Raw genomic sequence first — 17835 nt, 5'->3', positions numbered from 1 at the left:
CTGTTGATATCACAGGGTTCCATATCTAAAAATATGTGGAGATAATGTTTCTAAAGTTCTAATTGTGTTACTTTTACTATCATTTGTCTATGAATTTATGAATTAATGTTTCATGTACACAAAATTTATAATTGCTGTCACTGCATCTCTTAAGTAACATAAGGAAAGACATAAATTGGAATAAACTAAAACCATAAAGTTAGTTTAAAGTACTAGAGTCCACAGATTTGATACCTTATCTATCTTAAACATTTTAATTGCCTCTCATTTTATCGGTGATTTGTAAGATATTACCTGTTAACTGCTGAGGATTAATTATTGACTTCCTTCTTGCTTATCACCCAGCGAAATCCTACCTATTACATTAGGAATCCAAGTGAAAGAATGGGCTTAGCTGTGCGACTTTAACAGCACTATTGCACTTAACCTCAGTTTCATCACTTAGAAGATGGGAGAAATTATAGTGCCAACTTTTTAGGATTTCTGAGAGGACTGCATGAGAAAATGCACATTGCAAGCCTTCAGTGAATAGTAATTACTGTCTGTCACGGTCTAGCCCAGAGCCCACCTTTTCCCATGAAAACAATTGATCCCCTCAGCCCACAACTTAAGCATACAGGAATGCTTTGGGTTATTTGTCTTAAATCGTGCCCCACCTATGTCACAGGTGGTAGTGTGGTCTGCTTTGCACTGCACTGAAACCCCGGGTAGCTCGGCGAGCCCTCGCAGTCCAGGGATTCTCAGTTGGGTTCTGGGTGGGCCGCATCAGACTTTCCCGCAGGGGCCAAGTCTGATTCAGTCGACACTGAAACGTCGTGTCGTGAGGTTTACTGTTTATTTGGCTTTGGTGGAACCGTAACGCACACAACAGGTGCAGACTTGTAGGTCTGAGAGAAGACCCATCCACCGCGCCGTGCGAGCGTTTGCTGGAGCAGGGGGACTGGTGTCCCGAGGGCTTCCCTCGCGAGCCAGAAATCTTGTGTGTTGGGGGGCGGGGGGCACTGGCCTGCCAGGCTATGCAGCGGGGGGGGGGGGGGGGGTGTCCGTCAGGCGCATCGGCCTACGTGTGGGACCTGGGCCCAGATGCTGGCTCCTCGGTGGCACCGGAAGGATCCAAGCCAGGGACGCGGGACCTCCCAGACCCGTCCCCACGATCCAGGGGAGGTCCAGGCCGTGGAGGTCATAAATGCAGAGAGGTCGCCTCCTGGAGTCAGGGCCAGAGGCGCGCTGTCAGTACAGCCAGGGTCGGGGGACAGTCACAGGAAGGTGCTGCGGGGTCGGCATGAGGCGCCGGGATCCCGACTCGTGGTCCAGGGCCAGCAAAGAGTCACTCCATTTCATGTGACCTCGGCTGATGGGACGTTCACGCTACCGCACAGCCACCTCTGCGCGTCACACGATCAAGAAGTGACTGTAGCATGTTTCGCTAGTGGTCTCGGGTGTCTGGAAGCTGCTGCCCTGCCTGGCGAAATACGTCCTGCCCCAGGACACCCCACCCAGGCCCCGCCCCAGCCCGCCCCTCCAGGACTTCGCCCCACCCAGGTCCCGGCCCGGCCCTCCAGGACTCCGGCCCGCCCCTTCAGGACTCCGCCCCAACTGAGGCCCCGCCCCGCGGCGGCCGGAGGGGCGGGCCGCGCCGCCACGTGCTCAGACGCAGGGACCGCCCGCCCGCTGGGCAGAGCGCCGGCGGAGCACCGGCCTTGAGGCGCCGCTCGCGGCCGGGCGGCGGCAGGCATGGCCACGGCGGCGGTAACAGCGGCGGCTCGTGGAGCCGGTGCAAGGGCAGTGACCGCCCTGCGGGATGGTTGCCGGACTGCGGCCCGGGGGCGGTCGCTCACGGGCCCCACACGGCCCTTGTGCACAGCACCTGGGACCGCCCCGGACATGAAGCGCTACCTATGGGAGCGCTACCGGGAGGCGAAGAGGAGCACGGAAGGTGAGTGGGGTTGCGGCCCCCGAGCCCTCTGGACGTGTGGGGTCCCTCTCCGCCGGGCTGGGGCGCCAGGTACCGTCCCACGCGGCCATCCGGGAAGCCGGCACCCTCGGACCCGCGAGGTCCGCTGCTGACCGCCAGACCCCACCTCCGCATCCTCACCCTCGGTCGTCCCCAACCTCAACCGCGGGCGACAACGCCTCTGCAGTGCGATTCTGGGAAACGCGGAAAAACGCGCCTGCAGAGAAACTTTACAACTCTTGCCTTTCTCCTGTCGAGAAAGCCTCTTTATAAATTCCTGAGATTTTTTAGCCAGAAATCCACATCGAAAGCGCTTTGGACCCTCCTGGGGGGTTCCACGCACATCTTTTGGGAGACGGTCACCGCCACGCATCGTTAGGTATTGTTATTAATAAACAGCAATAATAGTAACCGCCGGAGTCCGGCAGGCGGCGAGTTACCCTGGATTCCGGCTGCTGGGCAGGTGCCCAGGGTCCGGAGGCTGGTTTATCTTCTTTGTTTTAGAGGATAGGGTAAGATTTGCCGTACTTGTAATAAGAGGGATCCAGGTTGGGAGTGTCCCGAGTTATCTACTAACTTCAGCGAGGAGGTGTTCCAGGGCGTGACCTCTTTGTGGTCAGAAAATGAACAGAAAATGAGCTTGATTTGATTGTTGGTAAGGGAAACACGGATAATAGAAAGAGGACCCAGTAAATACTAATATCAGACACATAAATTGTGTCCCGGAATTCTTCCCCATACCTAGGAAGGAGGTGCCACATCCTCATCCTATAGATGAGAGAGGCCAGACTCAAGTTTAAGAAACCTGGCCAAGGTGCGGTCTTCATCTTGAGTCTGTCTCAGCCCCACAGCCATTGTCCTGTTTCCCGCCTGCCTTGCAGTAGCAGCTCATCATTTGGGAACTGGTGTAAAGGGCCAATGATAATCCATGCGTGCTGCTTTTTCAGGGAGGATTTAGAATAGAAATTTTTGTACTCATATTTTGTGTGTGTGTGTGTTGGGGCGGGGGGATGTGTGCTAGTGGAGATGGCAGAGAGAGGGAGAAAATATTTAGTGGAGAGAACATTTTGTAGAATCACATTTTCCATCTTTTGTCCAGAAGTCATGAAAGAACACAAGATAATTTTCTGAGGGAACTCAAAGTGACCAGCAGTGCAAAATTCTGTGAAATAGGGTTTGTTGTCTTAGTTTTCCTTTGCTCAGAGTTTAATTTTGCATGGATTTTTGAGTTGGTGTGGGTGGCAAGAAGATTGGCTTTTGAGACATTGAGAATTGCAGATCTTAAGTGAAAGGAATATAAAAGATCATCAAGCCTGATGGGTAGGCAAGACTTTTTAATTGAAGTTTTCAGTTGCGATAATTGTATCCTGTGCAGTTGTAAGAATTAATACAGGGAGATCTAGCATAACCTTTAACCTGTTTCTCCCACTGGCAACATTTTGCAAAATAACAGCACAGTATCACAACCAGTGTATCAACATTGATACAACCCACAGATCTTATTCAGAATCTCCTAGTTTTACTCTACTTATGAGTGTGTATTTCGTTCTACACAGTTTTATCACATGCAGGTTCGTGTATTCAGCATGGGTCAAGATATGGAACAGTTCACTACAAGGTTGCTCCTAGTTTTTGATCATGACAGATAAATAAAGCTCCTGTAAACCTTTGTGTACAGGTTTTTGTGTGAACACGTTTTCATTTCTCTAAATGCCATTGTTTGGTTGAATGGCCGTTGTGTGTTTTATATGACACTGCTGCTGCTAAGTCGCTTCAGTCGTGTCCGACTCTGTACGACCCCATAGATGGCAGCCCACCAGGCTCCGCTGTCCCTGGGATTCTCCAGGCAAGAACACTGGAGTGGGTTGCCATTTCCTTCTCCAGTGCATGAAAGGAAAAGTGAAAGTGAAGTTGCCCAGTCATGTCCGGCTCTTTGCAATCCCATGGACTGCAGCCTACCAGGCTCCTCTGTCCATGGGATTTTCCAGGCAAGAGTACTGGAGTGGGGTGCCATTGCCTTCTCTGTTATGTGACACTACAGGCAAAATTTTTGCCATTCCGATTTTACAGACAAGGTTTGCTGCTGTAGATTGTGACTCTGGGGACATCACAAAGCTCCAGTTTCCTTATCTGTAAAATGGGGATGGATGCTGGTTGTGCCCACACCAGAGGGCTGTGGTGAGGAATGAGCGGGTCCATCATGAAAGGTATTTAGAACAGTGCCTGGTGAATGAAATTCCCTGGCAGCTTAGCTGGTAAAGAATCCACCTGCAATGCAGGAGACCCTGGGTTGATTCCTGGGTTGGGAAGATCCTCTAGAGAAGGGATAGCCTACCCACTCCAGTATCTTGGGCTTCCCTGGTGGCTCATCTGGTAAAGAATCTGCTTGGGGAAACTGAGGTCAGAGAAAAGGAACTTAACACCAGAGCTAACAAATCTCAAAATCTCCTCAAGTTGACCTACTCCAGATCCCCTGGGATTATCCCACACCAAAGCCCAACTCTGGCCTGAATCTGATCTTTATCACTCAATCCTCCAGCTCTCATTTGCCAGTGAAAGTTGCTCAGTCGTGTCTGACTCTTTGTGACCCCATGGACTATACAGTCCATGGAATTCTCCAAGCCAGAATACTAGAGGGGGTAGCTGTTGCCTTCTCCAGGGGATCTCAACCCAGGGATTGAACCCAGGTCTCCTGCAAAGCAGGCAGATTCTTTACCAGCTGAGAAGCCCAGGAATACTGGAGTGGGGATAAAGCAAGGATTTTTAGAGTAGGCTTGGCAGACACTCAGGGGATAGTAGCTCTTGTGGCTAGTTAGTAAATAACTCAGTCTTAGTCATGCTTAGTAAACTGTGGAGATGGGCTAGTTAGCACTAGGGTCTATGTCTCCTTTTGTTTAGCGGAGCACCATATGCGGCGTTGAACAAGTCACCTAATCTCTTTAGTCGTCTTTCTGTAGAATGAGGCCGCTGGAGTAAATAATATGTGAGCTTTTTCAGTGTTACAGGTCTGTGAATCAATATTCAGGGTCCTGTCTTCACCTCCCAGCACGTGCCCACGTGGTCCCTGTCTCACCACAGAGGACACAGGGACTTTCTTCCTTCACCCTGTCTGGGTCTGCATCACCACTTTAGCTGAAGTCTGTACATGTGCCCAACCTGCATTCATTCACCAAGCATTTGTATTCACCAGACATTTATTACGCAGGTAGCAGTGGGCTTAGGGCTTCCCTGGTGGCTCAGAGGTAAAGCCTCTGCCTGCAGGGAAACCTGGGTTTGATCCCTGGGTCAGGAAGATCCCCTGGAGAAGGAAATGGCAACCCACTCCAGTACTCTTTCCTGGAAAATTCCGTTGGCTACAATCCATGGGGTTGCAAAGAGTCGGACACGTCTGAGCGACTTCACTTTTACTTTTTACTTTCAGTGGGCTTAAAAGCTATTGATTTCATAGATGGACAGGACTGAGTGGGAGGGGCCCTTAGGGGCTGAGCACCTGCTGGGGCCAAGGGAGGAGGACCCAATTTGTACGGATGGGGAAGTTGGTAAACAGATAAGTGTCGGTCCAGCTTGTGGAAGATATTAATAAATAACCGGCCCCAGAGGATATGCAGGAAATGCTTGACACTGTGTGTGTATAGAAGTAAAGACTCAGAGGAGATACTGATGTTCATACAAAAACCTACCCCCTGATCCCCCCATTCCCCTAGTTTACTAGAGGACAAAATTTTATTTTCTCCCTTCCTGATTATTGCTTTCTGGTGTTTGATCTCTTGCCTTAATTGGAAAATCCTTTCAGGTGTCTTCTCTTTGAAGAGACTCCCAGAATGAAGCCTGCTTGGGGAGGAGATGATTTTTACCCTTAGTTTTACTCTTTCTCTCCCACCCTCCTTTTTCCCCCCAAATTAAAAAAGACTATTGTTTAGATCGGTTTTAGATTTACAGGAAAATTGCATGTTTCTGTAAACCCCATGACTATGGGATGGTGATATTGCGATTTTTTAAAATCAGAAATATGGCGCAGAGCTTCTGAACCCTTGGAATTTCCTAAGTACACAGATGGATAAAGGTATCCTTTGTTATATTAATTAGGTGACTTTTGGAGTACTCCTAGGCAACCAAGGAGGGGGGCCTGGTTGCCAGGGGGACCTAGCCCTGTGATTGGAGACTTAGCACTTGTGTCTTCTAGTCCCCCTACTCCTCCGGGAGGGAGAGGGGCTGGAGAATGAATGGATCACCAGTGGCCAATGATTCAATCATTGCCCTTGTAATGAAGACTCCATAAATGCCTGTGTAATGAAGACGACTCCAAAAATGTCTCCATAAAAACCCAGAAGGACAGGTTCTGAGGGCTTCTGGGTGACAAATGTATCTAAAAGATTCTGCACCCAATTCAGATATGCGTTTTTCCCCAGGCCACCAATTCTTGGACACATCTGAGTGTCCTTCCACACAGATCACTCCTGACACCTGCTGGGGAAACCGTCGGATCCTCCAAGGGTTCAGTCCTACAGGACTGCCATGGAGATTCACGTGGGGAGAGTGGTACATCCATTGAGGACATGGAAATTCCTTGTGCTGTCTACGAACTTTGCCCTGTGCATCTCTTCCATCGGGCTTTGCCTGGGTTGTATCCCTTTATAGTAAACCAGCGATCTAGAAAGTAAAATGTTTCCCTGAGGTCTGTGAGCCACTCTAGTCAATTACTTGAACCTGAGGAGTAGTCAGTGGACCCTCCCATCTATCGCCGGCCTGTCAGAGGCGCAGGTGACCACCAGCACTGGTGATTGAAGTTGGGCTGGGGTGGTCTTGTAGGACTGAGCCTTTAACCTATAGGGTCTGACGCTCTCTGCAGGAGGTGTCAGAAGTGAGTTGTCTTGTAGGACACCCTGTTGTGTCCATGCATTAGTGGCCTGGGGAAAAAACTCACACCTGAGTTGGGTATAAAATGAGTACATTTGTCACAGTTAACCAATACTGATCCATGGTCAGTATGTATCAGTGTTAAGCAAAGTCCCTGTTTAGTTGAGAATTCCTTAATGTTTAAGCTAGTTTCCTTTTCTCCACCAGGATCCCATCCAGAATAGCACACTGCATTTACTTACCATGTCTCCTTGGGCCCCTCTTGGCTGTGGCAGTGGCTCAGTTTCCCTGTTTACCATCACCTTGACAGTTTTGAGGAATACTGGTCACATACCTTGTAGAATGTCCCTCACTTGGAATTTGTTCCTTTTTTTATTTAAACTTGAGATTTCTGGACATGTAATAGTTATGTATCTGAAGTCAAACTCAGCCTGAAGAAAAGGTTCTTTGTTTTGTTAGGAAAAGAAATGCTAGTTCATTTCCTTTTTGGTTACCTCTAGCAAAAATTTCCTATAGAATTATGGCTCTCACCTGGAGTAAGGGAGGGGGGATTTTGACTCCCAGTGGATGTTTGGCAGTTTCAGAAGACATTTCTAATTGTCGAAACTGGGAGAAAGAGGGTGAGGTTGGCCTCCGGCTGGGGTCGGGGAGGGGGAGTGGGGAGGCCAGAGATGCTGCTAAACATCCTACAAAGTATAGTACACCCTCCCCCAGGAACCATCAAGCTCCAGGTTTCAATAGTGCCAAGATTGAGAAACCTTGTCCTAAAATGGTGAAAGTCTGAGAAATCACTGTGTGACTGTAATTTAAAGATATGAATATACCTGTGTGTGGTCTGTTATTTTCAGTTATTTATATGTTGTGTGTGACTTCTTTGAACTTAAGCCTGGGTGTCCCTGTGTGCTGATCAGATAATTATCCTGTCCTGTTAGGTACAGGATGGAACGTTCCTGTGCCTTCAAGAGAAGTTACTCCAGCTGTACAGTTGGGTAGCCTGGTGGATTTTCCCCCTGCAGAGGTCATCTCAGAACTTGGTTTATTTAGAATGTTTGGCTACTTGGCCAGGGCTACTAAGGATATTAAGTTGTGGAAAGAAGTGTGGGGATTAGTATAAAGTGTTAGAAGAAGCTCTTCAGTTCAGTTCAGTAGCTCAGTCCTGTCCAACTCTTTTCGACCCCATGAATTGCAGCACGCCAGGCCTCCCTGTCCATCACCAACTCCTGGAGTTTACCCAAACTCACGTTCATCGAGTCGGTGATGCCATCCAGCCATCTCATCCTCTGTCATCCCCTTCTCCTGCCCCCAATCCTTCCCAGCATCAGGGTCTTTTCCAATGAGTCAACTCTTCTCATGAAGTGGCCAAAGTATTGGAGTTTCAGCTTCAGCATCAGTCCTTCCAGTGAACACTCAGGACTGGTCTCCTTTAGGATGGACTGGTTGGATATCTTTGCACTCCAGGGGACCCTCAAGAGTCTTCTCCAACACCACAGTTCAAAAGCATCCATTCTTTGGTGCTCAGTTTTCTTCACAGTCCAACTCTCACATCTATACATGACTAATGGGAAAACCATAGCCTTGACTAGATGGACCTTTGTTGGCACAGTAATGTCTCTGCTTTTTAATATGCTATCTAGGTTGGTCATAACTTTCCTTCCAAGGAGTAAAGCGTCTTTGAATTTCATGGCTGCAATCACCGTCTGCAGTGATTTTGGAGCCCCCCAAAATAAAGTCAGCCACTGTTTCCACTGTTTCCCCATCTATTTCCCATGAAGTGATGGGACCAGATGCCATGATCATAGTTTTCTGAATGTTGAGCTTTAAGCCAACTTTTTCACTCTCCTCTTTCACTTTCATCAAAAGGCTCTTTAGTTCTTCACTTTCTGCCATAAGGGTGGTGTCATCTGCATATCTGAGGTTATTGATATTTCTCCCGGCAATCTTGATTCCAGCTTGTGCTTCTTCCAGCCCAGAGTTTCTCATGATGTACTCTGCATATAAGTTAAATAAGCAGGGTGACAATATACAGCCTTGACGTACTCCTTTTCCTATTTGGAACCAATCTGTTGTTCCATGTCTAGTTCTAGCTGTTGCTTCCTGACCTGCATATAGGTTTCTCAAGAGGCAGGTCAGGTGTCTGGTATTCCCATCTCTTGAAGAATTTTCCACAGTTTATTGTGATCCACACAGTCAAAGGCTTTGGCATAGTCAAGAAAGCAGAAATAGATGTTTTTCTGGAACTCTCTTGCTTTTTCGATGATCCAGTGGATGTTGGCAATTTGATCTCCGGTTCCTCTGCCTTTTCTAAAACCAGCTTGAACATCTGGAAGTTCATGGTTCATGTATTGCTGAAGCCTGGCTTGGAGAATTTTGAGCATTACTTTACTAGCATGTGAGATGAGTCCAATTGTGCGGTAGTTTGAGCATTCTCTGGCATTGCCTTTCTTTGGGATTGGAATGAAAATGGACCTTTCCCAGTCCTGTGGCCACTGCTGAGTTTTCCAAATTTGCTGGCATATTGAGTGCAGCACTTTCACAGCATCATCTTCCAGGATTTGAAATAGCTCAACTGGAATTCCATCACCTCCACTAGCTTTGTTCATAGTGATGCTTTCTAAGGCCCACTTGACTTCACATTCCAGGATGTCTGGCTCTAGGTGAGTGATCACACCATCGTGATCATCTGGGTCGTGAAGATCTTTTTTGTACAGTGTATTCTTGCCACCTCTTCTTAATATCTTCTGCTTCTGTTAGGTCCATACCATTTCTGTCTTTTATCGAGCACATCTTTGCATGAAATATTCCCTTGGTATTTCTAATTTCTTGAAGAGATCTCTAGTTTTTTCCATTCTGTTGTTTTCCTCTATTTCTGAGCTCTTAAAGGGTATCAAAGGATTTATTCAGAGTTCTTGGTTGATGTTTAGTGAGGACTGTGTGTAGCTCAATGGTGTAAGCTTAGTGTGTATAGAATAAGCACAAAATGCCAATCCTTCCCTGGAGGAACTTCAGTGGGTTAAAGAGATACCTGTAAGATAATTGAAACATTAGGCCAGTGATTCTCAGACTGGGTTCCACCGTCTCCTGAGAGATGTGATTAAAGAAATGTGCAAAATGTGTGTTAAAGGAGCTTCTTTACAGATAGGCTTATCAGAACTAGTGAATCAGAGCCTTTAAAATTCATGACGCTCCAAGAAGGAGGATGAAGGTTTAGTACTTCCCAAGTGAATCTTACCATAGTACTCCCTTTTTGGAGGTAATGGTCCAAAATAGAAGTTCTAAAGAATACTTTAGGGGGTGAAAGGAGATAAAATACAAAATGGAGATAAAAATAACTTTATTGCCATTCTTCGAAGGTCAGTAGAATTAAACGTATTTATTGTTTCGGTAGTTCTCAGACTTGATGGGCATACCAGAATCATGTGGGAGCTCAGTTAAAAATGGAGATTTCGAGGCCCTAGCCCCAGGTATTCTGATTCAGAAGGTGTGGAGCCAGGGAATCTGTATTTTTACAAACTGGGTTTGGAAACCAATCCTTAGCTGAGCTCTTGAAGACAAGCGCAAACACAGACATGCTCTGCATTTTAAAGTTCGTTTGGGTTCTGGCTTTCAGCATTTTGGTAGACTAGATGTTGTTGATGGTCTCAGAACCCTTTCGGTACAGGATGTTGCTGTTGTTCAGTTGCTCGGTTGTGTCTGACTCTTTTGCGACCCTGTGGACTATAGTCTGCCAGGCTCCTCTGTCGAGATATCCCAGGCAGGAATACTGGAGTGGGTTGCCATTTCCTTCTCCAGGGGATCTTCCCAACCCAGGGATCGAACCTGTATCTCCTGCTTTGGCAGGTGGGTTCTTTACCACTGAGCTGCCAGGGAAGCCCATGGTTCAGGACACTGACATGCAATGAAAAATACAAAGAACATTATTTGCATGTACAGCTGAGCTCTGAGAAACTGAAGAGAAATCACAGGGACTAAAGATGAAGATTGATGAGCAGTCCTGAAGGTGTTATGGTTTGGGGAGCACTTGTTGGGTTTTATTGGCTGTGCCTGCTGAGAGAGAGTGTGTATACAGACACATGTACACTGAAATGCCTGTAAATTCTCTCCTGCTGGGAGGACACACACAGTCTGAAACTGTTCAGTAAATCTGGGACCTACAGGGAGCTACCTTCCATGCAGAGACAACCAGGAAATATGTCAGTCTTGTTTTCTGCTCTATACTTGCCCCTCTGTAGGTGAGGGTGTCCTGAAAGTCTCCCCATGACCTTGTACTCATAGGCTAGTCCTCACATGGGTTTGAGTTTGAATTTATTCTGCTTGGGTGGTCTGCTTGTGTAACTTCAAGATGAGAAATTAACTAAAAGTGGTCCCAGGGTGATAGCCTCCTGGGATTCCTGATGGAAGCAAATATAAACTCTTCTGGATGAATAGAACTTCACACCAGGTCCCAAGGAAGAACAAAGGAATTGACTGACCTGTAAGTAAATTTAAACACATTGACAATACAGAAATCAGTCCAAAAGAGAGCAGGAGAAGAGGTGAAAGAAACTGAGAAAAAGCAGCAAATAGCATGAACGATGTTAGTGGACGTAGTTCCAAATATATTAGTGATCATGATAAACTCAGATGAACAGATCATCAGATCAGATGTGAGAAACACAATCTAGCTAGATGCTGTTTGCAAGAGAGCCATCCTGAAAAAAGATGTAGAAGAGGTTCATGTTTAATGAAATGGGATAAGACGTCTTGGGCGAATGAGAACCAAAGAAAACCAGCAAGTGTGACTATCAGACAGCTGCAGAAGTGGCATTGAAAGGAAATAATGTTAACTATGGGAAGAACTGCAAATTACAGTTCACAGACCAAATCTCGCCTCCTGTTTTTGTGTATTATGTTTTATCAGAACACAGCCACACCCATTTGTTTCCCTGTATGTACTTTTTGGCTCCTTTTGTGCTGCGATATCGGAGTTGTGCAGATACAACAGAGACTTTAGGCTCCACGGCCCGCAGTGTTTACTGACTGAGCCTTCAGGGAAAATGTATGTTGACTCCTGAACTAAAGCTGTGCTTGTTTATCAATATGGATGAGTCTCCCCAAAATAAGACTGAGTGGAAAAAAAGCAAGTTGCAGATGAGTACTAATTATGAAAGGTTTGGAAATACTTAAGAGATACTTGTAGGGGTACACATGTACGTGGTCAAAGTCTAAAGAAACGGAAGAAGGGTGATAAGCACCTAATTCAGGGTAGTGGTTACCTCCTTGGCAGGAGGGGAATGCAGTGAGGGCTTAGAGGGTTTATTTCCTAAGCTGCATGGGGGCCTAACAGAAGGCAACTGGAATATCTGTGTGTTCTGCATTCAGTCTGCTGCAATGTCACAGGTCTGTTAAGCCTCTGGGAAACTGTATTCTAATGAGAGAATGAGCAAAAAAAGGTAAATCATGTCTTGACGTGGGTTTGATCCGTGGGTCAGGAAGATCCCCTAGAGAAGGGAATGGCCACCCACTCCAGTATTCTCGCCTGCAGAATCCCATGGACAGAGGAGCCTGGCGGGTCGCAAAGAGCTGGACACGACTGAGGGACTGAGCACACACAGCACAAGGCGGTTGGGGGACGTGGGTGTGGTTTGTTTTATTTTTATACCTTTCTTGTATCTTAGAAAAATAGCATGATACAGTCTTAAGAAATCTTTTGTTAAGGCGTGTGATATTAATGATCCTTGGCTACAGGAAAAAGTAGCAAAAGGGCTTAAGGGAGAAACGTGTCGCATCATTTTCACATCTTCAGGTAGGAAAGAGTTCCTAAGATAGGAGAGAGCCAGAGAGCCTTCTGGAGGTCATGGAGCCCAGGCCTCTGCTTCGAGAAGAAATCCCTTTTCCATCGCCCTCGCTGGTGGCCACCTGGCATCTGCTTGAGTTTGCCATGTGATCCCAATGCTGCCAGTATTTATTTCGGATGGCCTGAGTCACAGAGAGTATGTAACTCCAGTTCCCCTTCCATATGATCGCTGCCTAAATGGGAAGATGGTGATCGTGCATCACCCTAGCCCTCCCCTTTGACTTGATTATTTGGGACGCTTGTTCACACGTACTCGAATTTCTCGACATCCCTTGTTGATCCTTGGTCCTGACCGCAAGAGGCCGCGTGTGGTTTGACTGGAGAGAAGCAGTGCATGGTGTATGGAAGGCACTGATAGCTCCTTTCTTCTATTTCCTCTGTGCTTTGATGAAGATTTCATGATAGCTTGCCTAGGATTTGATCTTTTTATATGATTAATATTCTTTTTCTAATATTTTCCCTTGAAACACATGTACTTTTCTTTTGAACAGTTTTTTAAATTAAATGACTTTGAAGATTATGTTGTCATTAAACCATTACTCTATATAATTTTATTTCAAGTACCGTTGCATATAATTTTATATTTGGGACTTCAGGAAGCATGATGGATATTTATGGAGCCATCAGAATTACAGGTATTACTTACGAAGTAATAAGGTGTAAATTTTGGTGGGAGTAGTATAAATGTCATGTGTATTATTAATTATTCAGATGATTAATTCTATTTGTCATGAATTACTTTTCCCTGGAGATAGTGCAGAATACCTAAAGTCATGGAAAAATGAAAGCTTCTTTGGAGATGAATAGATGCAGTAGAAGGACTTCTGAATTGCCCCCCTCTGCAGGCCCGCCCAGCCTCATGTTAAGTTCCTCTTGTCTCTACCCGTCAGCGTGATATTTCCTGGTCTCCCACCTCTGCCTGGGATGTTGCTTACTACAGAGCTTGTGCTTTATTATTATTTTTTAATATTCCCCACACAGTGCCCTGTACAGTGTCTGGCACATAGTGGGTGTGGAGTAAGTGCTGATTGAAAAATTTCCTGAGTGCTTAGTAAGTGAGAGAACCAGTTTACAAACATGTTACATACTGGGTGATCCCATTTATATGAAGTTCTAGAAAATGCAAGTGAATCTGACCAGAAGAAGAATAGCAGGGGACAGAAGGAGAAGTGGGATTCAGAAAGGTGGGGGAGAAATGTTTGAGGATGTTGGATATATACTTATTATCTTATTTTGATGATGGCTTCATTGTGGTTTATGTGTGTCAAGCCTCATCACACTGTATGCTCTGTGTGCAATTTATTATATTTCATTTGTGACTCAGTAAAAGTATATAATAAAGACAGGGAATTCCCTGGCAGTCTAGTGGTTAGTACTCTCTGCTCCACCGTCGAGGGCCCAGGTTCAATCCCTGATCAGGGGACTAAGATCTCATAAGCCGCGGGGCCAAAAGAAAAAGCTGTATAGTAAAGACAGAGAAATAAGGGAAGGACTCTGGTTTAGCCTGGCTTTCGGCAAGTACCCCCTACTCCTGGAGATGGGACCCTAGACGTGGCCCAGTACAAGTCAAGTGGTTTAGTCTGAATAACTGCGGCTGGTGGGATGCGGCAGAGTCCCAGAAGAGCCCAGAATGTGTGTGTTTAGAGGTGGGGAAGGGACATTTCTTAGCTAAGGGTTAGGGCTTGCTGGGCAGGGAACCCCATAGATGTTCACCTTCATAGTGGAAAGGATGCCCAGGACACTTTGTCTTGTCTTGGCATCTTTTATTGGGCTGTCGCAGGAGTAAAAGTGATGCACAACTGAATGGTTAGTGGAGATACTGGAGAAAGTTTCTGGCAAAAGATAGTTGTTTTTATTTTTTATTTTATTAGACATTTGTTAACTTGAAGTGTAGTTGTTTTACAGGGTTATGTTGATTCAGTTCAGTTCAGTTGCTCAGTCGTGTCTGACTCTTTGCGACCCCATGAATTGCAGCACGCCAGGCCTCCCTGTCTATCACCAACTCCCAGAGTTCACTCAGACTCATGTCCATCGAGTCAGTGATGCCATCCAGCCATCTCATCCTCTGTCGTCCCCTTCTCCTCCTGCCCCCAATCCCTCCCAGCATCAGGGTCTTTTCCAATGAGTCAACTCTTCACATGAGGTGGCCAAAGTACTGGAGTTTCAGCTTTAGCATCATTCCTTCCAAAGAAATCCCAGGGCTGATCTCCTTCAGAATGGACTGGTTGGATCTCCTTGCAGTCCAAGGGACTCTCAAGAGTCTTCTCCAACACCACAGTTCAAAAGCATCAATTCTTCGGCTCTTGAGAAATTTGTATGCAGGTCAGGAAGCAACAGTTAGAACTGGACATGGAAAAACAGACTGGTTCCAAATAGGAAAAGGAGTATGTCAAAGATGTATATTGTCACCATGCTTATTTAACTTAAATGCAGAGTACATCATGAGAAATGCTGGGCTGGAAGAAGCACAAGCTGGAATCAAGATTGCCAGGAGAAATATCAATAACCTCAGATATGCAGATGACACCACCCTTATGGCAGAAAGTGAAGAGGAACTAAAAAGCCTCTTGATGAAGTTAGAGGAGAATGAAAAAGTTGGCTAAAAGCTCAACATTCAGAAAACGAAGATCATGGCATCTGGTCCCATCACTTCATGGGAAATAGATGGGGAAACAGTGGAAACAGTGTCAGACTTTATTTTTTTCCAAAATCACTGCAGATGGTGACTGCAGCCATGAAATTAAAAGACGCTTACTCCTTGGAAGAAAAGTTATGACCAACCTAGATAGCATATTGAAAAACAGAGACATTACTTTGCCAAAAAAGGTCCGTCTAGTCAAGGCCATGGTTTTTCCAGTGGTCATGTATGTTGATTTCTGTTGTGCAAAAAAATGATTCAGTTATGCATATATACATTCTTTTTCTAAACATTCTTCTCCATTATTGTTAATCATAGGATATTTAATACAGTTCCCTGTCCTTACTGCAGGACCTTGTTACTGTAACCATCTGCTAACCACAACCTCCCACTCCATCCCTTCCTCCCCCCCTGCCCCCTCTATTGCAACCACCGTCTCTTCTGTGTCTGTGAGTCTGTTTCTGTTCCGTGGATAGATTTGTTTGTGTTGTATTTTAGATTCTCTGTGTAAGTGATATCATGTGGTATTTGTTTTTCTCACTTACTTCACTTAGGAATCTCTCATTGCATCCAAATTGCTGCAAATGGCATTATTTTGTTCTTTTTTATGGCCAAGTAGTGTTTCTTTATATAGAGGTGCCGCATCTTACTCATCCATTCGTCTGTCTGTGGACACTTAGGTTGCCTCCATGTCTTGGCTGTTGTGAATAGTGCTGTTATGAACAGAGGGGTACGTGTATCTATTTGAATTATAGTTTTTGTTTTTTCTGGATGTATGCCCATGAGTGAGTTTGCTGGATCATAAGGTAAATCTTTTTTTAGTTTTCTAAGGAACCTCCATACTGTTTTCCATAGTTATGGCACCAACTTCCATTCCCACCAACAGGATAGGAGGGCTCCCTTTTCTCCACACCCTCTCCAGCATTTGTTACTTGTAGACTTTTTGATGATGGTCATTCTGACCAGTGTGAGATGGTACCTCATTGGAGTTTTGATTTGTATTTCTCCAATATTAGCGATGTTGAGCATCTTTTTACATGCCTGTTGACCATCTGTATAAAAATGGTTGTTTTAAAATCTCTAAAGACTAATAGTATTGTGCTCTTATGAATTGTCTGATTGCAGGTCATACTTGCCATGCAATTTTATTTCTCTGACTGTAATTATCAACAGTTCAGTTCACTTACTCAGTCGTGTCTGACTCTTTGCGACCCTATGGACTGTAGCACACCAGGCTTCCCTGTCCATCACCAATTCCTGGAGTTTACTCAAACTCATGTCCATTGAGTCAGTGATGCCATCCAACCATCTCATCCTCTGTTGTCCCCTTCTCCTCCTGCCTTCAGTCTTTCCTAGCATCAGGGTCTTTTCAAATGAATCAGTTCTTCACATCAGGTGGCCAAAGTATCAACAGAAAGTACATTAAGTGAACACATATCAAGCAACATTTGTTGACAGGAAAGCATATTCTAAAGGTACTTGTGAAACTTGTGTTGTGGTCATATTGTTCCCTAACATATTAGTTACACCAGAACAAATTAACATTTTTCAGAGAATGTGAAATTGTCAGTGGCAGAACTGATTGGCCTTTCCCAAGTCTTACTTGTCAGAAGGAAGTTGTAATGTGGTGGTTTGCTAAGAGAAAATCACCTATCGTGGGGGTTGCCTTTTTCTTGTTATTTTAAATTGGCATTTGTAGATGAGAAGTTTAAGAGTTTATAATTTGGGTATGGAACCTTGAGTTCATTTGTGGAAACATTTGGGGGAGATGTAAATACTGTTTCATGTTAGAAACAAAAAGTCCCTTCACTTTTTAAAATGTGTTTTCAATCTGTATGTATAGTTTTAAAAGAAATTTTGAACCCTTGTTTTCAATCTACCTGTGAACGTTAAAAGAATTTGAAGCTGTGTTAAGTAAATACGAACTAATTTGTAATTGATTTTGAATATTTATGAATATTCATGAAATATAGGAGTATTATGAAATATAAACTGAAGTTAAGATTTGAGAAAACAAATATTTAAAATTTGCCCTCACTTTCGTCGATGGAGAAGCATCGAGATATGTTGCAAGCAGTGAATTATGACCCCAAGCTGGTAATCTTGTTTCATCTTCATTTTCCTGCTGTAAAGTGAGGATAACTAGTGTCTCATGTTAAGTGGGTCCATGTATATGCTTCACACGGTGCCTGTTGTTGCTAAGTCATGTCTGACTGTTTTGCGACCCCCATTGACTTGGCCTGCTAGGCTCCTCTGTCCATGGGATTCTCTAGGCAAGAATACTGGAGTGGGTTGTCATTTCCTCTTCCACGGCATCTTCCTGACCCAGGGATTGAACCTGGGTCTTCTGCATTGGCAGGCGGATTCTTTACTACTCAGCCACCAGGGAAGTCCATATGGTACCTGGCACGTTGTAACATATGCATTAAATCATCTCTGGATTATTTGTGCTGCGCTGCTAAGTCACTTCAGTCATGTCTGACTCTGTACGACCCCATAGACGGCAGCCCACCAGGCTCCCCCGTCCCTGGGATTCTCCAGGCAAGAACACTG

The 17835-nt window shown here is 45.3% G+C and overlaps 1 protein-coding gene across 3 annotated transcripts in view; it reads left to right on the top strand.

Moving 5' to 3' along the window:
* Window positions 1-1638: 1638 nt before the first annotated feature.
* The window catches only part of NT5DC3 (5'-nucleotidase domain containing 3), a 70949-nt gene continuing 54752 nt past the window's right edge, over window positions 1639-17835 (top strand). The window contains exon 1 of one of the 3 annotated variants that reach the window (XR_015164004.1): window positions 1639-1936. Coding sequence is in view for 1 of the 3 variants with exons in the window: in XM_086401062.1 (XP_086257188.1) it covers window positions 1735-1936 (202 nt within the window). In the remaining 2 variants the exon portion in view is untranslated. The remainder of the gene's footprint in view (window positions 1937-17835) is intronic. The other 2 variants (XM_086401062.1, XM_086401064.1) reach the window with 2 other exon arrangements.

This window comes from Bos grunniens, chromosome 5, assembly GCF_055505025.1.
Source record: "Bos grunniens cultivar Pamir isolate PY7600 chromosome 5, Bosgru_T2T1.0, whole genome shotgun sequence".
Classification (NCBI taxonomy): Eukaryota; Metazoa; Chordata; class Mammalia; order Artiodactyla; family Bovidae; genus Bos; species Bos grunniens.
Note: the sequence above shows the minus strand (reverse complement) of the source record. Positions and strands in the feature narration are given on the sequence as shown.